Source organism: Orcinus orca, chromosome 4 (genome assembly GCF_937001465.1).
Source record: "Orcinus orca chromosome 4, mOrcOrc1.1, whole genome shotgun sequence".
In the NCBI taxonomy this organism is placed as follows: domain Eukaryota; kingdom Metazoa; phylum Chordata; class Mammalia; order Artiodactyla; family Delphinidae; genus Orcinus; species Orcinus orca.
Window position 1 is genome coordinate 44,141,002 of NC_064562.1, and position 26,279 is coordinate 44,167,280.

Here is a 26,279-nt window from a genome sequence, read left to right on the forward strand (position 1 = left end):
GAAAGACTCAACATCCTAAAGGTATCGATACTTTGCAAAATGATCTGCAGATTTGATCCATTTCCAGTGGAATTCCAGCAGAGCTTTCCATGAAGCTTGGCAAGCTGATTCTAAAGTTTATGCAGACTGATCAAAGGCCAAGAATAGCCAAGACATTTCTGAGGGCAAACAAGACCATGGGAGGGAACTCTCTCAGATATCAGAACTAATTATAATGCTGTAGCTCAAAATAATTGCTAATGGGAGGTTGCAAGTTAAAACCACAGTGATTTAATACTTACAGATGGCAAAAAATAAAAGTTGATGTCACTAAAGGATGGTGAGGATGTAGAACAATAGGAACTGTTTACCACTGCTGTTGGTGAAGGGGTAGGTAATATAGGACCTAAGGAAAATAATTTGACAATAAGCAGTGAAGTTGAACATACCATGTCTTTGACCCAGAAATTCTACCTTCTTACACATGTCCAGTAGGCAAGATGGGAAATGATGTTAATAGAAGCTTTTTGTGTGATAACACGCTATTGGATATAAGACAAATTTCCATCAACGGCGTAAAGGACAAAAACTTTACACCATTTACAGCATGTTCTTTCAGTGGTGTATGATACAGCAATGTAAGTGTACTGCAAAATGGATTAAATTCAAAAATATGATTTTAAGTGAAAAAAGGCAGTTTGCCCAAGAATAGATAAGATTTATCTAAAAATTTTAAAAATGAGAACTATATATCATATAAGGATATTAGATATGCGGGAAAATTAGAAATGAAGGCAAGCAAACGATAAACACAAAAAGTCAGGGTAATGGTGACCTCTTGGCAAGGGGTAGAAGGACAGTGTGGAAGGAGCACAGAGGGCTTCTGCATTGGTTCTCTTCTAATTATTAAACTGGTGGTGGATACTGGGGTGTGTTTATTCTCATACTTTATAACTTGAATGTATGTCACATTATTTTACATGTGTCAAGTATTTCTTAACTTGAAAAATAAAAGTAATCATTGACTCTAACTATATTCTTTTTGACAGACCGTTATTAGCTGTACTTATTAAGTGACAATTAAACTTTTCCCACTAACATGCTTTTTATGTTGCTTTTTCCCTTAAAAATCTACTTACTAATGAATTTACCTGTAATGTGAAGGTTCCTTTGGAACCTGGTTTCAGTCTCATCTTAAGTCTCCATGACCTTGCTAGACTTTAATTTTGTCATCTTCAACATTGAGATATAGTCCCTAACTCATAAAGTTGTTGTGAAGATTATACATGTACATCTTATTGAAACGGATGTTAACAGTTATGTCTTCATTCAGATTCTTTCATCAAACACATGTTGACCATCTGCTGTGCTACAGATGCTGTAGGGGGTACAAAATGAATAGGATGTAATGCCTCTCCTCCAGGAGCTAGATTTATTCACACACAACTAGACAGTGCTGCCGTAGGGGAGGTCATTGTGGAATAGAAACTGTTAAAGAACCTCAAAGAGAAAGGAATTGGTTCTGTAAATTCAAGGGAGGCTTCAAGGAGGCGGCGGCCTGTGAGTTGAGCCCCCAGTGATCTGATTTTTTTTGTTTGCTCTCGTGTATGCAAAGCTCCCCATCATCGTTCCCACTTTCCACTGAACACTCTAAGTATTTCAGGTGAGTCACCACAGTCACCTAAAGAATGGGGTGTGGCTGTGAAGGCCTCGTCCGTACCATACCTTTGCCTGTCTCACTTGCTCTTGCCTCCAGTGGAAGCCATCCACAGTTGTCCGTTTTAGTAGATGGACCTTAGTATCACAGGGACATGAAATCCTCCTTAGTTGTTGGTGGATAGGATAAATAGATTCCACTTTACCTTTGTCTAGACTCGGGCAAAGTAAGGGCCCTAAAAATGCCACATAAATATTTTTTTGGGGAATGTTATGTCTCCATGAATCATCTGGCTTAATTAGACTGGTCCTTTTGTATCCTTTTTTATGTGACCAAGAGAACCAGTAGCTGACAAATTTACTGACCCAGAGAGAAACTTCTGGGAAAAAGCTAATACTTACCGGATACCAGCTCCAGCAAGCCACAGCGCTAATTTTTCTTTCTGAATGAACCAATCATTGCTTCAGATATAGAAGCATCTTACAACCTTCTGGTGTGTTAAAATCTTTGGAGACAATGTTTTTAAGCTTTCAGCATAATGTAAGCTGTCTTTCATAATGGGAATTTAATAGAGACAAGGGAAAACCTGTGTTCAGCTTCTCCAGAGATTCTTCTTGAAAGCTCAGTCCTTCTAGGAAAAAAATTTTTTAAAGGGAAGGTGTCTATTTTCTTATCTTCTAGAATGAGCCCTTTGAAACATTAGCCAAGCCATGCATACCCCTTCTCTACCGCTGGAGGCTACCCCTCCAATGGCCTCCTAGAAAACAAATCTGAAACTCTTTCTATGGTTTACTAGACCACTCCACAATCTGCCCTCACTTCCGGCCACTTCCCGTCATACACTAGGGCCCAGACGCAGTGGCCTTCTTGCCAATCCTTGATCTTCACCTCGCATGTTCCCGAAGGTTAGGGCCTTTGTGCTAGCTCTTTATCTGTCAGAATCATCCTTGGTCAGATTTTTACAGAGCTCTCATTCTTATTTCATGCAGATTTCTGCTCCAATCTGCTCAAATGCTACCTCCTCAGAAAGACTTTTCTGATCACCCCATTTAAAGTATAATTCCTGTTGATCTCAGTACCTAACTGCTGTATGTTTCTCCATTGCATATATCACTATTTGGCAATATTACATATGCTATGATATATTTTTTTACTTTTTTATTGAAGTATAGTTGATTTACGATGTGTTACTTTCAGGTGTACAACAAAGTCATTCAGTTATATATATACATAGGTATACATGTATATATACACACACACACACACACATATATATATATATATATATATACATTCTTTTTAAGATTCTTTTCCCCATGGGTTATTACATAATATCGAGTATAGTTCCCTGTGCTACACAGTAGGTCCTTGTTGGTTATATGATATTATATATTTTATGCATGTTCTCCTCTTTCTCTTAAATGTAAGCTCTAAGAAGACTGGGGACTTTGTCTGTACCCTGGTGATTGGTACATAATGGTTTTCAATAAATATTCATTGAATGAACAAAGGAAAGAACTTACATTTCTATTGACTAGAAGATAAAGGGTTAAAGAAAAGATTGAGGCTTCGTGGTGGTATCCATGCTGGTACAAGACAGAGGTAGTGTGAATTTTTATAGAAAATACACAGAACTTCACATTAGAAGATCTGGGACCTTCTATATTTGGCACATGACTTTGAATAGGTCTGAGCATCAATTTCCTCCAACCAAATGGATTAGACTAAAGTTGATAAGATCAAAGGAGATAAAGGAAGTGGTAAGTTTTCATAAATCTTAAAATCTTAATATAATTATTGCCATCTCTTTGGGTCAATATGTAAATACAAAAGCAAAATCAGGTACTCAAATTAAAATTTCTTACTTTCAGAACTAGAAAAGCTCTCCTAAACATCTAATGAACTTCCAGTCATCCTTACATGGGAAACTTAAGTGCAGTTTAAAAAATGAGTTGAAGGGCTGTTACAGAACTACAAAATATAATATTTCCATACATGCATGGATGCAAATGAAATTATAAGCATTGCTTTCTTGTTTCTTAAATTTCAGTCTTTATAAAATTAGCTAAGATTTTCATATTGGTTCTTTACCTGAGGAATAAGTAGATATGCTAATTTCAGCTAGTTACAAATTTTAATTTCATAATATTCCCAGCCATCTCTTAGGTACAATCTTTGCGAGTCATTCTGTGTAGATAAAAGAAAAGAACAAAAGCCCACTTCAAATTAGGTTGTTTAAATTCCCTTTTTTCTAATAAGGATATCCTTGCTGTTATGTGATAAATACCAAAAAGGCTTAGTAAAAAGGTAAATTTCTAAGAGATTTTTAAACATATGACAAATGTTTTAAATATTAATATTTGAATACATAAATGAGGGCTAGATTTTATAGTTCGCTGATTCATATTTTTTTAGGTGAGGGCCTATTTTGATGTGTTAACCTGATTTATTTAATTTTTTTAGCCATGATTATTGCCATATTATTGAGATAGTCCATGTATAATGAATCTATTAAAATGTGCATGTTGAAGCCCAGCTATAATTTATGTGTCTGTTTACTTGGAGGTGGAGGGTGGTTTTACTAAAATAATATCTTTATGTATTGGAGATGAAAAGTACATGCTAAATCGCCCCTGTGGAAGGAAACCAACTTTGTTTTGCAGGGCAGGACTTCAGTCATATACACTGCCTCGATTTAATGAGCGGGTCTTCTGTTGCTCCAGCTTTCTTTCCTGTCTTTATTCAGTTCACGGAGTTCATTGAATAGAGTCTCAGAGAAGTGGAAGGGCCTATCCTGAAAAGACAGAAGAGGGTAGCACCCATTCATCACGCTGGGAGAGCTCCTAATCCTCAGTCAGTGCTGAGCTCAGATGTCACTTCTTTTTTTTTTTTTTTTGCGGTACGCGGGCCTCTCACCGTTGTGGCCTCTCCCGTTGCGGAGCACAGGCTCCGGACGTGCAGGCCCAGCGGCCATGGCTCACGGGCCCAGCCGCTCCGCAGCATGTGGGATCTTCCCCGACTGGGGCACAAACCCGTGTCCCCTGCATCGGCAGGCGGACTCTCAACCACTGCGCCACCAGGGAAGCCCCAGATGTCACTTCTTAATGACGTCTTTCCCCACCATCTTCTCCCTAATGTTCCAGAATTCTATGTCTTTTGGCTCTTTGAGTTTATACTTTGCATAATCTTCTACTATATCCTGTCTCACGTGGCAGTTTTGTAATCACATCTGTTTGAGTATTCCCAGTACTCTGAGCTTCTCCTAGTCAACACTGTATCTGTAGCACAGAGCCTGGCCTATTGTGAGTGCTGACAGTATTTTTGCAGAATAAATAAGTTAATGCAAGTGGTGCCACCCTGAGAGAGACTGAGGGTGTACAGAGTTCAGCCAAAGTTGAGATGGGATGATCCTTGCTTTTACTTTGGACTGCCAACATTTAGAGGGTGCAGACATTGTGCATAAAGGTTTTTAAAGACTGTCCAGAATTTTAAGCCCCTCTTCTTCTCAACAACGGTCCCTTTCCCAAACTCTCAATTCTGCTATCATTTTTCCTTTTATGATGAAGCTCAAAGGGCGCAAGTGTCTATCACTTCCCCCTTCTCTCTTCTTGCCAATGAATACCACTATTGATTTGCAAGTTACTTGTCTGCTTGCCCCGAACTTCACCTTGGTTATAAGGGTCTCTCCTTGCTAAACCATCCCTCTCATCCTCGTGGGCGTAGAGGTGTGTGCATGGAATTTTCTCCAATGTAACGAGATTTACACCTGGCCCTGCAAAAGAATAAATGAGAGGGTCAGTGGAGTGTGTATGTGTGTGTGTGTGTGTGTGTGTGTGTGTGTGTGTGTGTGTTTGTGTGTGGTGTGAAGGGCAGGGTGGAGGTGTTGAAAGAAGATTGAAGAAGTTAGAGGAAGACAAAGAAGAATGTGAGTTTTACAGTCTCTGAAAATTTCTTTGATCTTCTTTTCCAGGTTGACTTTGGATTTGCTAAGAAAATAGGATCTGGACAGAAAACATGGACATTCTGTGGAACTCCCGAGTACGTAGCTCCTGAAGTCATTCTCAACAAAGGACATGACTTCAGTGTGGATTTTTGGTCCCTGGGAATTCTAGTGTATGAGCTCCTCACGGGCAAGTAAGTACCTTGTGTTTTGTCTCTTCTTTAGAGAAGTGCAAAAATAACTTACTAATGATAAAAAATATATGATTTAAGAATTTAACATTTTGGAAGTGTTTTTGATTAAGCATGATGCCTTTTCCTCTTCACATTACGTCATATATAACATGCTTTCTAGCTTGTAACATGGTGAAAAGATTCAGGAAGGTGCAGGAAAGGAGTACAAAATTGCTATGGTTTACCTAGAGTGGCAAGGCCTGTTATTATAGATAATATATCAAGTGTGTGAAGGTTTGGGGAATCCATCATAAAAATAAGAAAGGAAATTGAAGTTGTGGGCTGTTATTATTTCCTCGTATTTTTTCTTTGTAGTTGAGAAAATAGCAATCATAATTCCATTAAATCCATTGATCAATTAAATTTAGCCGTGTTCTTCCATTTTCCCAATAAATCATTAACCAGAAATGCTGAAAGAAGGCAACATTGCTGGATTTAAATTTTAATCCCCTTGTCAACTGCTTTCTAGAGGTGCTAATGAACAGAGACAAGACACAGCATGAGTTTTACAAGTTAAAATTGGATTGCCATTCCTGAAGCGATTAAAGGGCTGTATTAATGAATCCAGGATCCCAAATATTCAACCTGCCTGCACACACATACACACTTATACACACACATGTACACACACATATTACCTCACATCTGTAAAGCCCTTGACAGCTTACAAAGCACTTACATGTGTATTATCTAATTTTGTTTTCACAAGCTTGTATGGAAGTTAAAGCAGGAATTGTTTATTATCTTATGGTTTAAATTTGTATTATGATTATTTTATGATTTAAATCTTATAGATTAGAAAACTGGGTCAGAGAGCTACTTGCCTAAGATCAAGGATTTAATCTCAGGTCTTCTGACTCTAAATATGACACACTTTTCATTAAACACGTGTGCCTTATACATAAGAGTTTTTTAATATAATGCATGGCTGTATAGACAGGATTCAGATCAGGTAGTTTTCTTTCTGGTTTTCTACCTCCATTTCTCATTAACTGATTTGGTCATTCTTTTAAGCCTTTACAACCAAATATTCTCAGTCTTGATGTCAGGAAGGATTTGCATTTGAAATGGCATAAGAAATGCTGGAATGAGCCCAGTGACGGGGATTCCAGTCTCAACACCTGCGTTACAAAAGGAGAGTTTTGTAGAATCTTCTTGAACTTTTTACACTGCAGATTTCAATGCTGGGTTACCCATGGCTCCATTCTTTTTCCTTGTCCACATGAAAGATTATTTGAGGACTTCCCTGGTGGCGCAGTGGTTGAGAGTCCGCCTGCCGATGCAGGGGACACGGGTTCGTGCCCCGGTCCGGGGAGGATCCCACATGCCACGGAGCGGCTGGGCCCGTGAGCCATGGCCGCTGAGCCTACGCATCCGGAGCCTGTGCTCCGCAACAGGAGAGGCCACAACAGTGAGAGGCCCGTGTACCGCCAAAAAAAAAAAAAAAAAAAAAAAAGATTATTTGATATCTGTAATCATTTTCAAATATTCATTGCTTAAGATTTTGAAGTAAAAAAGAGAAAAATTTCCAGGTAGTCATTCAGAGATAAAGTTGATTAAGGTCTCAGGACACAAGTATTTCTATTTCAAGAGTTTGTTTCCTCATCCCTGGAAAATTTGTCAGCTGCATTTCTAAGACATTCATGATGGCTCTTGTAGGTAACTGGAGAATATGCATTTCAGTCTTCATCAGCTGGAATAAATTGTCACAAGAAGTAGGGAAATAAAGTGAGAGAATAAGGAAGGGGAAAAAAATCCTCAATAACTTGGAGTTGCTGAAGTGACCTTGAGCTGTCATTGAAGAAGGTGCAAAATTGCTGTTATAAAGGCTTTCGGGGTAGGGCGTGAGAAAAGTTCATTTTAAATGCCCTAAAGTCAGGAGGTAAAACAAAAGAACTAAAAAACCAAACCAAAACAAAACACAACCTACTTGTAAATATATAAATAAGTTGAAGGAATTGTAGCAATGGTTTTTGTTTTCTACCTCATTTTCTTTTCAAGTGAAACATAGATTATTGAAAAGTTGGTGCAACGGACTTGTTTCAGATTCATTACCAAGAGTGGGAACTCTCGGTATCCAAAGGTCTCAAGCGTGACCAAGGTACAACAGAGTCATTCATGAAAATCATCTTTAATTTTCAAAAATTAAATGATACAATAGAATAGGTATGAAAGTGTTTTTAAAAGCAGAGTCCATGCATGAACGTGTTATCCAAACCCAGTGGTTAATTTCCAGTGCTTTCTTACTCGTCTTAGCAACAGTTGCCTTGAAATTCTCTCTTCGTGGTTTCTAGGACCTCCCTTTCTCTCATTTCTCTTCCCATGCTAGAGGCTCCAGCTCAGTGTCTGTTGCTGGATTCTTCTTGTCATCCTGACCTTCTTCAGTGGTCATCGGGCCACTTCAGTCCTTGACCTCTTTCCTACCCACTCACTCCTTGGGTGATAACATCAAGCCCTATGCCCTGTAGATACTGTCTGATGACTCCCCGGAATCATACCTCCAGCCCTAACCTCTTCCCTGAATGTCAGACTCATAAATGTAACTGTCTGCTTAGCATCTCTATTTGGATGTTCAAGATGCAACTCGAAGTCTGGGAGCCTGATTCCTCCAGTTCCTTCTTTCGTTCTCAAGATTGCTTTGGCTATTCGGGGTCTTTTGTGTTTCCATACAAATTGCAAAATTTTTTGTTCTAGTTCTGTGAAAAATGCCAGTGGTAGTTTGATAGGGATTGCATTGAATCTATAGATTGCTTTGGGTAGTAGAGTCATTTTCACAATGTTGATTCTTCCAATCCAAGAACATGGTATATCTCTCCATCTATTTGTATCATCTTTAATTTCTTTCATCAGTGTCTTATAATTTTCTGCATACAGATCTTTTGTCTCCTTAGGTAGGTTTATTCCTAGATATTTTATTCTTTTTGTTGCAATGGTAAATGGGAGTGTTTTCTTAATTTCACTTTCAGATTTTTCATCATTAGTATATAGGAATGCCAGAGATTTCTGTGCATTAATTTTGTATCCTGCCACTTTACCAAGATAGATCAATGGAACAGGATAGAAAGCCCAGAGATAAACCCACGCACATATGGTCACCTTATCTTTGACAAAGGAGGCAGAAATGTACAGTGGAGAAAGGACAGCCTATTCAATAAGTGGTGCTGGGAAAACTGGACAGCTACATGTAAAAGTATGAAATTAGATCACTCCCTAACACCATACACAAAAATAAGCTCAAAATGGATTAAAGACCTAAATGTAAGGCCAGAAACTATCAAACTCTTAGAGGAAAACATAGGCAGAACACTCTATGACATAAATCACAGCAAGGTCCTTTTTGACCCACCTCCTAGAGAAATGGAAATAAAAACAAGAGTAAACAAATGGGACCTAATGAAACTTAAAAGCTTTTGCGCAGCAAAGGAAACCATAAAGAAGACCAAAAGACAACCCTCAGAATGGGAGAAAATATTTGCAAATGAAGCAACTGACAAAGGATTGATCTCCAAAATTTATAAGCAGCTCATGCAGCTTAATAACAAAAAAACAAACAACCCAATCCAAAAATGGGCAGAAGACCTAAATAGACATTTCTCCAAAGAAGATATACAGAGTGCCAACAAACACATGAAAGGATGCTCAACATCACTAATCATGAGAGAAATGCAAATCAAAACTACAATGAGATATCATCTCACACCAGTCAGAATGGCCATCATCAAAAAATCTAGAAACAATAAATGCTGGAGAGGGTGTGGAGAAAAGGGAACCCTCTTACACTGTTGGTGGGAATGTAAATTGATACAGCCACTGTGGAGAACAGTATGGAGGTTCCTTAAAAAGCTACAAATAGAACTACCATATGACCCAGCAATCCCACTACTGGGCATATACCCTGAGAAAACCATAATTCAAAAAGAGTCATGTACCAAAATGTTCATTGCAGCTCTATTTACAATAGCCCAGAGATGGAAACAACCTAAGTGTCCATCATCGGATGAATGGATAAAGAAGATGTGGCACATATATACAATGGAATATTACTCAGCCATAAAAAGAGACGAAATTGAGCTATTTGTAATGAGGTGGATAGACCTAGAGTCTGTCATACAGAGTGAAGTAAGTCAGAAAGAGAGAGACAAATACCGTATGCTAACACATATATATGGAATTTAAAAAAAAAAAAATGTCATGAAAAACCTAGGGGTGAAACAGGAATAAAGACAGACTTACTAGAGAATGGACTTGAGGCTATGGGGAGGGGGAAGGGTAAACGGTGACAAAGCGATAAAGAGGCATGGACATATATACACTACCAAACGTAAGGTAGATAGCTAGCGGGAAGCAGCCGCATAGCACAGGGAGATCAGCTCGGTGCTTTGTGACCGCCTGGAGGGGTGGGATAGGGAGGGTGGGAGGGAGGGAGACGCAAGCGGGAAGAGATATGGGAATATATGTATATATATAACTGATTCATTTTGTTGTGAAGCTGAAACTAACATACCATTGTAAAGCAATTATACTCCAATAAAGATGTTAAAAAAAAAAAAAAAAAAAAAAGATGCAACTCGATTCTCTTCCTCAGAACCTGCTCTGAACCTGCGCACCCCCAGCCTAACCTCCACACCAGTCTTAGTAAACAGTATCTCCGTTCCATAGGTCAAAACACTTCAGTATCCTTCTTGAATCCTTTCTTTCTCCTGCGTACCACATTCACCCCAGTAGCAAATCCTGTTGACTTTATGCCATCGAAATAATCCAGAATCCCACCATTTCTCACCACCTTCACCACTACCGTTCGAGTCCAGGCTACCAGGCCTGCCTTCCCCCACCGCTAGTACCATCACAGTTTATTTTCAACACATTTTTAAAAAGCTTACTCTGACTTCTGTAAATTAGATCACCTGACCTGAGAGTATTCCCAGGTCCTTCCCGTAGCCCGCTAGATCGAGATGACCATGCTGCCCTCACCTCTTACACTGTCTCCTGCTTCCTCACTCCACCAGCAACACTGCCCTCCTTTCTGTTCCAAGAACGACCCATGTCCACTCCTGACTCCTGGCCTTTGTACTTGCTGTCTTGGAATCCCTTGCCTGTTTGGCTCATTCACTCCCACCTCTGCTCAACTGCCAACATATGAGAGATGCTTTTCCTATCCACTGTGTCTAAATAAAACCACACCTCCTCTCTCTCACTCTCTGCCCTCCCCTTTATTTTTCTTTTTAGTGATTATCACCACTTGACAGATTACCTCTGTGTGTATGTGTGTGCGCGTGTGTGTGTGTATTTTGTTAAGTGATATGAAATTATTTTCTAGCATATATCCAGATTTGCTATAAAACAACTCATGAGAGGGAGGGAGGGAGGGAAAAAAAGAAAAGAAATTTAGTTGTAAATGTGTCTCAGATGCTGGTCCTAGTGTCCTATTTTGGCTTTTCTCTAGCCCGCCCTTTTCTGGGGTTGACCAAATGATGACCTACAATTTGATTCTCAAAGGAATTGAAAAAATGGATTTTCCCAGAAAGATAACCAGACGACCTGAGGATTTGATTCGGAGGCTTTGCAGGTGAGAATGACTATTAAAAACCCCTTGTTCTTGGGGGAAGGTGTGAAGGCTTCTCATTTCTGCTGCCACACATTTTAAAGTTAGGTGTATATTTACTTTTTGTACTTTTCTATGTAGTTAAATTATATTTAATGAAAATCACTTTCTATTTTGCCGTCTGTGCTAGAAGTTTGAGTTTCCTTCATGTAATACACAGTACCTACTCATAGTTTAAAAGAGATGCAGATTGTTCAGATTATCTTTGAGAATCATCTTTGTTAGAGGAAAATAGAACCACAAAACTTAGCTTAATAAAAGAGTAGTTTACAGCATTGTTATTTTGAGAGAAAATTAGTGGCGATGATAAAGTGTTACTGTATGTTCTCTTTCAATCTTCATTAAAAAAAAAAGTACTCCTATTTTAAATTACTCCAAATTTCTACTTACCACTAAAAATAATTTATTGGAGAACAGAAGACTTCTAGAATTTTGTTTAAGCTTCATTTTGTTGCAGTTTTCTTGCACACTTGAACTTTTTTAAAAGCTTTGAAATTTAGTAAATTTAGAACATGAAACCTAGCTGTGAGTTGCCCACAGAAATTTCTGCATGCTTCTAAAATTTCAGCTCTGTTGTAAATGATTCTCTAAAGCTTTCCCTGGTTCCCTTAGCAGACTTGGTAAGGTGGCATCGTCCTGTTCTTTTAAGCATTTATTCATAGCTCATTTAAAGCACTGGGAGATACCTATATCTATATATCCGTATGTATATACCTATATCTATATATTGGGATATATAGATATTGAATACATATATTCATATTCCTGACTGTAATTTGACTGTGGCTCCCCCAGAGGGGGCATGTGTTTTCCATCTCCTTTATTCTCAGATGTGCCTGGTCTATGAATATTGTTGACAAAATGAATGAATGAATAAAGAAAAATTGTTAAATTTTAATGTAAAATTCACTCAAACATAATTATTATAAATTGACTTAAAATTTTTATTTTAGGCAAAATCCAACAGAAAGACTAGGAAATCTGAAGAATGGAATCAATGACATTAAGAAACACAGGTACACAGTTACTTCTTTGCCCAGAAAAATCTAGAAATTTATTTTTAAAGTGTGGTAATCTTGAAGCTTCTCTCAGTCTGTAAAGATCCCTACACAAATGATCAAGTTTTCCTTTTTGGTGCTTTATTTTTAATTTGTGTTTTACTAGCTGCGATGAAGTTATAAAACAAATTACAAAATCACATATTCAAGTTATAGCAACTTAGCTTTTTATCTGCTGTAATCTCCATTATTTTTTAATATTAACTTGGATTCTATAAAGGAATCAAGTTCTAATTTTGACGTTTCATTTACAGTTAAAGTAGGATAGTTATTGTTCTCAATATTCTAGAGAATGGGTCAGCTAAACCAACTGTTAAATAGTATTCTACTTCAGTTTTAACTAATATTATATATTTATTTAAAATATAATTTTCCTTTGACCAGCTCTCCACATTTTGAAGCTTCCTATCGTATTTTACTTTTGGGGTAAAGTACATTGATTTCCACAAAACCTCAAACAGTGTTTTATCCTTATGTAATAGTCTAAAAAGCACCTTTTTCAGGTCTGTGAATTTCTAAAGCTGGTCTTTAAAACCATCAATAACTTCCATAATATAAACTCTCTGATTTCGTTCCATATGTGGAAGTTCAGGCCTTGGAGTTTTTTTGTTTTTTTTTTTTAAATCTATGCCTAGCTAAATCCTGCAATCCTTGAGATGTTTTGATTTTGCTTATGATTTACAGAAGTGAAACATCACCTATTGATAGTACAAAAAATAAATTTGAGAATTTCATTACTGAAAACCTTTGAGCACACTGCTGTGTTCACTTTCAGAAAGAAAAACACCTCTCAACATTTTATTCTTCTCTGGATATTTTTACTGAAGAATTAGGGGCACATCAACACAGTGTGAAAATAAAGGGAGAGATGCTGCTGAATAGAAACACTATTCGTTTTTCTGAACAGTAGTGGTGCAGCTCAAAAAAAAAAAAAAAAAAAAAAATCCCCAAGCTGCCAGCCCTGCTCTATCTATTCATGAACTTTCTTGAAATAAAGCCATGTATTCAACATTGTAAATTCATATCGGGCTCTGCCATAAGGATATATCAGGACGGGGATGGGGAAGCAGGGAGGGAGGAAGAGATGGAGACAGACACATCTGTGGATTTTATAGACATCAAAATACGTATTTTATTGTTCTTTGTCATCTTTTGGATTGTCTTTCGTGTAAAGCTCATTATTTGTCTTAGATTCCAATTTATCTCTCTTCCTATGTGCTGTTATCACAGTTTCTTTTCTCATGATAAAATGACACATAAACACACCATTCATATTGAACAAACAAGTGTCCAGTCAGTAAAAGTCCCCCCTTCCAATGTATTTCCTCTTTTATCTCATTAAAGAAGCATCTTCATGTTTGCTCTGGGGTAGGTGGGAAATAGAAGTGATACAATTGTTAACAGGTTCCCGTTTTATCTCTTACTTCTTATTTACCTGAGGCTCATTTAAATATAGCTGTCAAGTTGTGATTAGATGTACATGCAGATTCATGCTGAAGGATTTTCTCACTTCAGCATGGTAATGAAGAATTTTGAATTTCCTTCCCCATAGGGATTAATTTGCCCACTCTTCTTAACAGGGTGTTCTTTGCCAAGTAGCTGAAGCATACAGCTGAAGCTGCTGTGTGTAGGGCAGAGTTCACTAATAAGATGTACCAAATTTACGCAGTGCCTTCCGGTGAGCTCAGGGAGATCAAAAACATTATTTCATCTGATTTTCATAGTGCTTCTTAGCATACAAAGATGGGGCACGGGGGTCTGAAAACTAGAACTCTCTTTGCTTTCAAATAGGAGTGTTCTATAGCCTTGCGTAAGTCTCCAAGGCACATATAGCTTCACTACCCAGTATATTCTTGTAATGTTTTTTTAAAAAAGCATTCTTTCTAAAATTTGCCATCAGATTTTCCCACTCCTCTCTAAAGTAAAACATCTTTTTTCCTTGGAGAGCCATTTACTTCAATTTTGTGTTTAACAACAATACACTTAAACGTGGCATATTGTTATATGTTTGTTCAGTCTGTGTTAAATCATCTTTCTTAAAAATAGAGTTCCTCCCTCTCCTATTTATAAGTTAACTTATAAACTAGGTACCAATCATGTCTCCCAACACCTCTCTGAAAAGAGGGATAATATAGTTGTAGGGTACAATTAAATCTTTCCTGCTAGGTAGAGGAGTAATTTGTTTCAGGTCTCTTAATGTTACCTTTAATATTTCCAGTCTCTAGAATTTTACTCTCAAGAATAGCTACTACTCTTTTAAAAATGAAGAAGCAATTTATGTACAGTTGCTGCTAATATTTCTTTAGTGAATATTTTTCACACACGACTGCATGCTGGCACTTGGATTACTTAAAATGTGGTTAGTGTCAAAAAGGCCAGGTGTTAAGTGAATAACCACTCATGTTAAGTAAATATTGCCATAAGTCAAATTGTAACAAGTACTCAGCAAGAAATGCATAGGCTCTTTGATTCAGTAGAGTAACAGTAATGATTTTTATTAATATTTATGGAGTAGCATCTGGGTAGAGAGCATTGTAAAATATGTGAAAAGGAATTGTGTCAGTCATCGGTGGCAAAAGAAAAGAATCCACAGAACTGCGTGCCTAGAAATCCCTAAAAATGGAGCCTCGGTCTGTGCAAAGAAGGTGATGGGTGGATCATGGAGAGGACTTCTGTGGTTTTGCAGCAAGGACAATGGAAGTCATACATCTAGGATTGCTGTCTGACTCTCACTCTTTGCTTAGAGACTCAACAGTGTAGACCAAAATGGCACTTTGGGTTAAGAATGGCATCTGAAATGGAATGTACTAAGAGCCCGCCCTCTCTGTTTTTAGTACTTTTTCTCTTGCTAAGCTTAGACTTGGAATGAGAAATCCAGTCAAGGAGTGACCCAAAACCAACTCCACGAGAGGGAGGAGATTGAAAAAGGTAGAAAAGGGTAACTTCGGATACAGTTGACAGACCGATGAATACGAGGGCCTCCTAAAATCTCCCAGCCTTCATTCTGATACCTCCCACCACCACCCTGACCTATCACGCCCCCCACTGCGATCATTCTTCACATAGCAGCCAGAATCGTCTTCTGAAAACATATTTAGATTGCATCACTTCCTTACAACTTTCTACTGGCTTCCCGATAAGCATAAAATCTTGACTCCTTGTTGTGTTCTACAAGACCCTATAAGATCTGGCCTCTGGCTGGTTCTCAGACATCATATTTTTCTCTCGTTTCCCCTCCACTCACCACACTTCAGCTCATTCCTATCACTTTCTTCCATTCAGAAGGTCATTGCCACAAATCTTCCCATGGCTTCTCCCTTCTCTTCATTCTGGCCTCAATTCAAATATCACTTCTTCAGATAGCACCCTAGCTAAAAGCAGCACCTCCCAAGCCATCCGTATCCCAGTCATCATCCACCATTTTATTCTCTTTTATCTTCCTAGTACGTATTAGTATATGAAATTAATGTAAATGTTCGTATTGTTTACTTTTTTGTTTGACTACTTGTCACCTCCTGCCAAAATAAAAATATCTTGAAAGCAGGGTCTTTGTTGTTTTTGATGCCTGGGACCAAGTTGACTTTCCATAAATTTTTGTTGGCTGGCAGACCTGACCTCAGTGTCCCAATAGAAAAGATCAGTGGATTTAAACAGTATTATTCCAGGTTCTTTATAAGATTCTGAGAGACACAGTACATTGTTTCTGTCTGAGAGGAGCAAGTCCTCCTCATTTCTGGTGTTGCATTTCCAGCTCACCAAGCCTGATACGTATCCTAAAGACCAGATCAGTCCTTCCTTTTAGATTAATAGTTTGGAAGCAATAAATGAAAGAACTTCATCTGGCCATCAGCCTTCTCTCATTACAGATAACTGTAAAATACTTTTTATCTTGGAGCCTCTTATATACATTTCACCAATAGCATCACCACCATGGCAGTGTGTTACTGTAAGACATGATAGTTAGAGGTCCTATGTAAGGGTGTTCTCTTGTAGAGTCATTCAGTTATTCAACAGACATTTATTGGAGCCCCTGTTTTGTGTCAAGTACTGTTGCAAGTGTTAGGGACACAGAAGGAAAGGAAACAGACAAAAACCCCTACTCTCATGGAGCTTGCATTCTAGTTGGAGAGAAAGAAAATAAAGAAAATAATTAAGTGTATAGTAGGTATATTAGAAGGCAGTAACTTATAAGGAGAGAAAATAAAGTATGGAAGGAGGATGGGAAGTACATGGGGGTGGGGTTGGGGAGGGGTTGCCATGTTAGACTGGATGGCCAATGAAGGCCTCTCTAAGAAGATGACCTTCGAGAAAATACCTGATGGTGTTGAGGAGACAGACCATGTGGAAATCTGGGGAAAGGACAATTCAGCTACAGGGGCTCAAGTGCAAAGGTCTTGAAGTGGGAACATCCCATGCTTGTTGGAAGAATGTTGAGGAGACAAAGGAGCAAAGAGAGAGAGAAAGAGAAAGGTAGGGCAGTGGCAGGGTGGGGGAAGGGTGGTGGTGGAAAGGGTGATAAGGCCTCTGGGTTTTAATAAAGACATGGTAATGACTTTGCCTTTTACACTGAGTGAAATTGGAAGCATTGGACAGTTTTGAACAAAGGCATGATGTGAACAAAGGCTGCAATGGCTGATGGCTTCAGGCAGGCAACATTTAGTGTTTACTGGAATGACAGGCAACAGTTTTTTTTGTCTGCAGTTGATACAGTGATTAGATTACTCTTTCAAGTTTTCCTCCAAACTTAAAATGTTGGAGGAAACATTTCCTCCAAATGACTTGCATTTTAAATGATCACCCTTGCTGGGCTGTTTCCCATGGACAAAAGCAGGAGGACCCATTAGGATGTTATTATACTAATACAGGCAAGAAATAACTGTGGCTTGGCCCATGCTGGTAGAGTAGAGGTGTTGAGTATTGGCCAGGTTCTGAATACCAACGTATTTTGAACGTAACAGACTAGATTTACATATGGAGTGAGATAGGATGTGAGAGAAAGGATAACTCCAAAGTCTTTGGTTTGAGCAACTGGAAGAGTTGAGGGAAGTTCGTTGCGGAAAATTTGGAGCTTCAATGTGGACCTGATACAGCTAGATGCCCGTTAGACATCCAGTGGGGAGATGGTGAATAGCACTTGTAGCTAGCAGCCTGTTAAGCAGTGTGTGTGTGTGTGTGTGTGTGTGTGTGTGTGTGTGTGTGTGTGTGTGTGGAGGGGGGCAGGGTGGTGGTGGAAATAGCAGTTTGGGAGTAATCAGTTTATACATGCTATTTAAAGCCACAAGACTGAATGAGATTTCCTAGAAAGTGGGAGTAGTTGGAAGAAGAGGTCCAAGGACTGAGCCCCAGAGCATGCCAACTTCCTATGGAAATAGCAATGGAAAATGAGAGAAAGCACCCAAGATGGTAAGAAGAAAGCCAGGACAAGGGCATGTCTCTGGCGCCAAGTGAAGAAAGTGTTTTGGGAAGTGTGAGTGATGAGCTGTGCTAAGAGTAAGATGAAAACTGAGAATTAAGGGAATTCGCTGGAGTGGAGAGGGTGAAGCCTGATTGCGGTGTGCCTAGGAGAAAATGGGTAGTGTCGACTGAAGAAAAACACAACAACCTAAAAGTTGCAAGTTATGTTTTATTTGGAGACCTTACTGAGGACTATAGCCCAGGAGACAACCTCTCAGCTCTGAGGAACTGCTGCAAAGAGGTAAAGGAGGAATCAGGATATATAAGAGTTTTTGCTTTAAAAACAAAAACATGTAGTACAACATTGGAAGATTACTGCTGAAGTGGGGAAGGGCCATATAGGGGTTGGGGAGTAAGAGGTACAAACTATTAGGTATAGAATGAGCTACGAGGATATATTGTACAACACAGGAAGTATAGCCAATATTTTGTAATAACTATAAATGGAGTATAAGTTTTAAAAATTGTACATCACTATATTGTACACCTGTAACTTACATACTGCTGTACAGCAACTATACTTCAATTTTAAAAAGAAAAAGAAAAAAATTTACCGCTAATCACAAATAGAAGACATCTCAAGTCAACGATTTTACTGCTTTTCTATATATGGGAAGATGTAAGAGTTTGGGCTCCTTGAAATTACCCCTTAGATATGCATCTTAACTATCTAGGACCAGTATTCAGTTTTTCTCCATCCTGAATCCCCCATCAGGTGGCTGCAATGGCTGACGGCTTCAGGGCAGGCAACACTTAGTGTTTACTGGAGTGGCAGGCAACAGTTTTTTTTGTCCGCAGTTGATACAGTGATTAGTTTACTCTTTCAAGTTTTCCTCCAATGGGAAGAGAGAAATGGAATGAGAGTTGGAGGGGAGTTCGGCTCAAGGGAGATTGCTTTGTGGTTGGAAGAATTTAAATGTTTCCATACTGATTCGAATGCCCCAGGAGAGACGATGTTAAAGATTCAGGAGAGAGGAGAATTTAAGGAGCATGTCTGAATAGAGAATGTCTACAAGATCAAATACACAGCAGAGGAGCTGACATAAGAGAGAAGCAAGGGCAGTTTATTCATGGTGCAGTAGAGAAAGGGAACACACAGATGTGCCTACACAGGCAGGTTTGCTGGTGGAAAATTGTAGAAGTTCTCTTTTCTGCTCCTGGTTTCTTAGTGAAATAGGAAGTCAGGCCACCATTTGGGAGGGAAGATGGATAGGAGGTCTGAAAGTTTGAGGAGAGAGGACGAAGAATGGATTATGAGTCTAAGGGAGTGTGACGAGGGGAACAACAGGGAAACCTAGACTGACTGCTGGGCAGCATTAAAGGCCCCCCTGAGGGTAGTGGGCATGGATTTAATGTGAGAGACACACATGTGTGTGGGCATGGTTGGTATTTTCCTCTGATCACTTGCAGCTATACTGTTGCAGGCAGGGAGCAGGCAACAAAATGGGTGGACAGATGACTTGACATGCTAATAGTTTATCAGATAAGTAATATTTCTCTGTACTTTTCTGATTTCTCAGGTGGTTAAATGGTTTTAATTGGGAAGGACTGAAAGCACGGAACCTTCCATCACCTTTACAAAGAGAGGTATCGTATCTACTATATTACTCTCTTGATTTTTTTCCGAGTATTTGTTTTTGTAAACAGGTTTTAGGGGCGTGTGTGTGTGTGTGTAGAATAGATTAAAAATTTTTTTTAACAGTTTTAAAATTTAAGTGAAAATGTCTTTGCAATTGTGACTATATGGTCTAAATAGTATTATGTATTCAATGGACCTTAGCTCAGCTCTTAAGAATGGATTACATGTAAATCTAAATCCCAAGGTAGCCAGTGTTGGTCAGGCTGACAGATGGTTCTAAAAATATAATATGAACCTATATGTAATTTAAAATTTTCCAGTAGCCGTATTAAAAAAGGTAAAAAGAAATGGGTGAAATTAATTTTAATTATCATAATACATTAAAATATTATTTCAACATGTAACAAACACAGAATATTAATATATTAATAAAGATGTTACATTTATTTTTTTCATACTGAATTTTCAAAAATCCCAAGTGGTTTTTCCACTTTCAGCCATCTCAGTTCCGACTAGCTATATTTCCAGTGCTCAGTCCCCATTGCTGGTTGGACAGCACAGCTCCAGAGAAAGCAGAACATCTGCTAAGTTGGGGAGGGAGGGGGATGACTCAGGAATAATCTAGTCAACACCCTACAAATGTTATGTTGTGTTCTCTGTAAAGGAATTTTGAGGATCTTTGTCTTTCTTTGTACCTTTTTAGATTGACATCTGAATTTTTTCATTACTCGTCTAAGTCATTGTGGAAAATGTAATTTCGAGTATGTTGTAAATATTGACATTTTATAGTAAAACACTACTCTCACTTTGCCCCTTTAAATATATCCAGTGGAATCTAAATGCCATTGAGATATGAAACCCATCAGCCATTTAAAAAATAGACAGAAATATTACATGACTACTTTTTCTCTCTAAACTCCTATTTTCATGTTTCCATTAGATTTTCTCTATAAAATTTCATCCTAATGTAAAAGATTTTTATACTGGATGGTCTTCTATTAATCATTCTTTAAGTGCCTTTCAATTTTAGTTTTTATAAAATTAAAAATTTTTGTGAGGATAAAAATTTCGCTGGCAATACAAATATTTCTTCTGGATTCAGTTATAATTACATTTTTGTAGCATGCAGTATCAAACAACATACATATATTATAAATTTTTAAATAATTATTAAACAAAAATGTTTTGAAAAGAAATTATTAATGTACTTGTGGATGAATATTATTTACTAAAAAATGGGATCAGATTCCACATCAATTCTATTTCTTTTTAAAATTATTTTTCTGTAGATGAAAGTGCTAAGAGTTGTGTTCACATAAATAAGTAAATGAGAGTGGAGGATTTTATAATAGCAATGTCACTTTGAGCACCTTCTGAGTAGTCTCCTTATGCCCCCAAAAAACTCATTATGATGGATCATAAATAGTATTTTTAGTGATCTACCAGCTGATAATTCAATTAGGTACTAATGAAGATTGTTTGAAAGCAAAGAATTGGAAACCACTTGATTTGCAAAGTAATTTAATACCAGAGTAATTTCACTCTTTCAACAAAGTCACTAGTATTTTGAATTGTCCCTTTGTTTGACATTCTGGAGAATTTATACGGGTCAATTAACCCTATAAAAATTCAAGATCAGTGAGAAACTTTATTATAAAGTGGAAGAAGGATTCTGGCAAATTTTGATATTTTTAATATTTCCTTTTAAAATATTTTCCAATTTGAAAAAAAAAAGAGACATCATTTCTGTCACCTTTTCTTTCAGAAATAACCCCTTAAGCCAGGTAGCTCCTACTGCATGTAATTCTGGGACCCGATCCATTTGTTCTAAAGGGGAGATCTCATGAGGCTGAGAGTGTGACTCAAAAATGATAACTGGTTCTATTTTCCTTACATGTACATTACAAGTGGTTGCAGTAGAAAATCAGTGTTCAGATACAGAAAGCATTCCCCATATGTTCTAGCATGCTTTGTCAACGTTATCCTCACCTTTGGTTTCATCCTTTTTCTACTAGCTAAGTGGACCCACAGATCACAGCTACTTTGACAAGTATCCTCCCGAGAAGGGGGTGCCTCCTGATGAGCTGTCAGGCTGGGATAAAGACTTCTGACAGAAGAAAAGATGATTACTGCCCTACATACACAAAAGGACTATAAGGACCAACAATCCAACACTGATTATTTCTCTTCAGAGTATTATACTATCTTTTAGAAGACCATTAGAGAAAAGAAATCCCTGCCCATGAGCTGGGGGTGGGAAATAGTAGGTGCGGAGGTGGTTCTGAATGATAATGTCTCATTTAGATGCTGTGAATTATTCGTGTGTTCTGTTCTTTGCTTTTCTCAAATGTTGAAGGCTATCCTATTCCCCTCTTCAAAGTCAGAACCATTTTTGTCAAAGGGACATAATTTTCTCTGCAATCTGTTGCTCCGTCCCAATCATATTTGTCTCCTTTGAGTCCTAGTAAGGTTTAAAAAGTGTCTTGCCCTTGAGCAACTAAGTCATTCAAATAGAAGAAAGAACAAGGGTGAATTTTGGAAGATTTCCCCCGTTCTCAACAATCCCACGTAAGCATTATGGCATCTTGAAGTCATGGCTTGCCGTAAACTTGGTAGTCAACAGAAGTTCTTGATTTTCACCTGTGTTCAACCTAGAACTATATTGATAGGCTTCTGAACCTAGCCTGGGGAAAGGCAAATTTGAGTATTAGTCATTGGTACCACTTTCTAACACAGATGAGTTAATGAATCTAGCCAGGTAATTATATTCTATTGGGGAACTTAGAAACAATAAACAAAGCAAAAAATATTTTTATTCTCCTGTGACCAGCTGTGATACCTCAGAGACTTTTCAAAAGTCTTGTTAAAGATGGTTATAATGTGTGGTTAATTGATGGGCCTTTGGAAAGGTTTTATCTTATATATTAAATATTTTCACAATCAAATTAGAAAACACGCAGGAACTACATTGTGAAGGCTTTTCCTTCCCATTACATATGGAGGAGAAAAAATTCTAAAAGGTATAAATGCTGACTCTTTGAAACTCTGAGATATTTTGGCCAGTTCTGTGATTGTTGCTATTAATAAACCAAGAGTATAGAAATAACCACAGTTAATTTTTAATGGAAATCCCATTGGCAGATATTGATGCACGCCTAATCACTGCTGCATTAATAACTTTAAGGAGACATTTGAGTCATGGGAGTGTTTATAATTTTAGATTGTTAAGGCAGGCAAGCCACTAGAGAAGGGATGGGACGGTAAAAGGGACATCCAGCATCTGTCCCCCTCCTGGCTCCTCCCTGCAGTCTTCCAAATAACAAATAGATTTGTTTCAATAGCATTGGACGCCAGTAACCTAAGAACTTTACTAGTAGAATGTTTTATGTACCGATCATGATCATTCTCCCACCCTCCTTCCCAAATGGATGGGAAACAGATTTTCTTTTTATCTTTTTGATCTGGCAGAGTAAAAATAACGTCGAAGTTCCTGCATTATTCAAGCTTCTGGTTATACTTTCCTATGCTAATGTTCTATAGGAAAAGCATCGCTATCCACATCCACCCATATTTTCAGCATTCAGAGAGTCATCTATCTGCTTCTGAAGTGTTAAACCAGATAAGTGAGGCCCAACCCAGGAAGGTGCATCCTTAACAAATTAAATTTCCACATTTAGAATCCTTTTGCTGAACCAAAGAATTTTTGTTTCCTGTAGTAGTATTTTTAAAGTTTATGTATTGTACATAGAAGAACCATTTTTAATAGGATCAACATAACCTGCTTAATGAATTTCTAAGATTTTTTAAAGATTTTTATTTGAATTTGGTTTGTAAGCACTGTATGTTTTTCCATGTATATATTTTTAAATTACCCACCTATAAATGTAGGGAATTTATGTATTGGGTGGATATTAGAACTGTACAGTTATACTAGCAATGATATTCTCAAAGGTGATCAATAGTTGTAATTCAAAAAAGACTTACATATATACAAATAAAAACCAACTTAGGGTACTACAAGTTTATTTTGGCTATGACTGGCCATGTCAATATATAATCTCCACATGTGATTTTATTGTGTTTACTTTGGAGTACTTTATAAAGATGGAGAAATGAGAGACTGAACCATTAATACAATCCCATTTCTATTTTGTAGCTGGGTGACTTTGGAAACATGACTTCACTTTTTTGAGTACTAGCTTTCTCACCTGTAGAAAAAGCACAGTAAAATAATACCTACTTTAGGCGCCTGTTTTGGGGAGTAAATTGATACCTAGACAGTCCTTTGCCAATTTCAATGAAATAATCAATGCTGCATAGATGGGAGCTACTGTTACTATCTCTATTAGAATTAAAGGGGCCTTAATAACCGTTTAGTCCTGGACCTTATGTATCATTGGTATCTGTATGCACAATTGTACCAATTAAATCCAGTATCAATCTTTTCTTTTTCTTTTAAATCATGAAGTAAAGATGGTTAATCAAATTTTAATGCATGTGATGAAGAGTTAACCCTCACCAAAATGAAGTGCTTTATTAAGAGTTCACTGCTCGGGCTTCCCTGGTGGCGCAGTGGTTGAGAGTCTGCCTGCCGATGCAGGGGACGCAGGTTCGTGCCCCGGTCCGGGAAGATCCCACATGCCGCCGAGTGGCTGGGCCCGTGAGCCATGGCCGCTGAGCCTGCGCGTCCGGAGCCTGTGCTCTGCAATGGGAGAGGCCACAACAGTGAGAGGCCTGTGTACCGCAAAAAAAAAAAAAAAAGAGTTCACTGCTCACCTAAGTTCTAAGTTTTAACTTTTTATAAATTAAGGATATATATGTATATGTACATATATATATTCTTAGAAAATACGGAAAATTATCCCCCTATATACAGACCCATCATATTCCTAATCATTAAGTCATTCCTAATCTGTCTTTTCTGGGTGCAAAGTTAATTTTTCATTCTTGAGCCTCTTCTCTGCAGGGCCAACTTTTCATGATGATAGTTTCCTAATATGTTCTCTATTAAAATGTCTGGAGGGAGGAGAATGTAGTGGTGAAAAGTAAGACTTGGAGTCAAAAATTATGGGTTTGAATTCTTGCTCTGTCCAGGTTTGTGTGACATTGAATAACAAACCACATCTTTATTCACCTATAACTTAGAGATGGTACAGATAAAGCTTTGGAACACTGGGCCAGAATATTATTACTTGTAGGTCATTGATAATAATCATTTGGAAATATATCTGTTTCTTTTTGGTATAATAATAAATCCTTGTTTTTTTTTATTGCCAGGTATTGTACTAGGAGCATTTGCATCCATTGTCTCATACACACAAGATTCTAAAATAATTATAAACACACTGACTATTGACTGCCTTCAAAGCTAAATATTGGCCTCAAATATGCCTTTCATTCTCAATTTAGCTGTGCTGGTTTTACATAGCTTAGATCCAGTTGCTATAACAATATAACAAATTAACCCACAACTTAGTTGCTTGGAACACCATTTTATTCTTCGGGATTCTGTGGGTCAGGAATTCAGACAGCACATGGCAAAGATGGCTTGTCTCTGCACCACAGAATCTGGGGCATCAGGTGGAAAGATTCAAAGACTGGGGTGACTCAACGGCTGGGAGCTAGAATCGCCTGAAGCCTTGTTCACTCATGTATCTGGAGCCTGGGCTGGGACAACTCAAGGACTAGGACTGCTGTTCAGTGTGCCCACACGTGTTCTCAACATGGTTTGAATTCCTCACATTATGGCATCGTTAAAGTAGTCAGACTCCTTTCATGGTGGCTTGGGACTTCAAGAGCAAGTATTTCAGCCAACAGGGAGAAGCTGCACTAAACTTTATGAACCAGCCTTGGAATCACATCACTTCGCTTCTGCCATACTCTGTGGGTAGAAGCACAAGCCCACCCAGATTTGTGGGGAGGGAACATAGGCTCCATTTCTTAATGAAGAGAGTTTCAAAGAATTTGCAAGCAAGTTTTAAAACTGCCACAAACCACTTTCTGTCCACAGACTACTTACATTATTGCCATATGCAAAATAAATTCATTCCCTCTCAAGAGTCTCCCTAAAAATATCATCTCATTACATCAGACTCAGGGTCAAGGTCCGGGATCTTGTCATCTAAGTTCAATTCAGGTGTGGATAAAGACTCCTTGGGTGTAATTCCTTGGATACATTCTTTTAGGTCAGAAAGCCTGTAAACTTAATTAACAAGTCATCTGTCACCACACTCACAACACTGAATGGCGAGACGACCAGTGGATAACCACAACAGATTCTTGCATTCTGAGAGGGAGAAGATGAGAGGCACAAAGCAGCACTGGTCCATAGAATTCTGAAATTTGGTGTGACTCGTGTTACCATTTCACTGCTCACGGCTCAGTCCTACTCCCTGTGAGTTGTTCTCTGCAGCTCTTGGCCCCACCATGTAGAATCTGGGTTCTGCCTCTGAGTTAGCCTTTTTGTTTGTTTGTTTTTTCTATAAGATATGGCTGGTATTTGCAACTGAGTAGACTTCTTAGCCTGTTTCCTGCCTGTAAATGTTTGGTGGTAGAGATGCCTTTTTAAAATTTGTCTCTCTCTCCATTGCAAGCTGATACATTTCTTTTAAAAACTTTGTGAATTTCCAATGTATAAATTCATGATCCACTCTATTAGGCAAAAGCTACACTCACAAATCTTTTCTGTGACGATGCTGTGGAAATAGTGATTCCTAGAAGTTCTATTTTCTTAAAAGTGAGGGTGTGTACAGCACATGCTTAAGATGCTTGGAAGGT

At 38.1% G+C, this 26,279-nt stretch overlaps 1 protein-coding gene across 1 annotated transcript in view; it reads left to right on the forward strand.

The window, feature by feature from the left end:
- The window catches only part of PRKG2 (protein kinase cGMP-dependent 2), an 88,206-nt gene extending 63,946 nt beyond the window's left edge, over window positions 1-24,260 (forward strand). Inside the window, exons 14-18 of the mRNA XM_004280156.3 lie at window positions 5,607-5,770; window positions 11,253-11,375; window positions 12,365-12,427; window positions 19,444-19,510; window positions 21,518-24,260. Coding sequence (XP_004280204.1) covers window positions 5,607-5,770; window positions 11,253-11,375; window positions 12,365-12,427; window positions 19,444-19,510; window positions 21,518-21,613 — 513 coding nt within the window. The 3' untranslated portion in view covers window positions 21,614-24,260. The remainder of the gene's footprint in view (window positions 1-5,606; window positions 5,771-11,252; window positions 11,376-12,364; window positions 12,428-19,443; window positions 19,511-21,517) is intronic.
- Window positions 24,261-26,279: the final 2,019 nt, after the last annotated feature.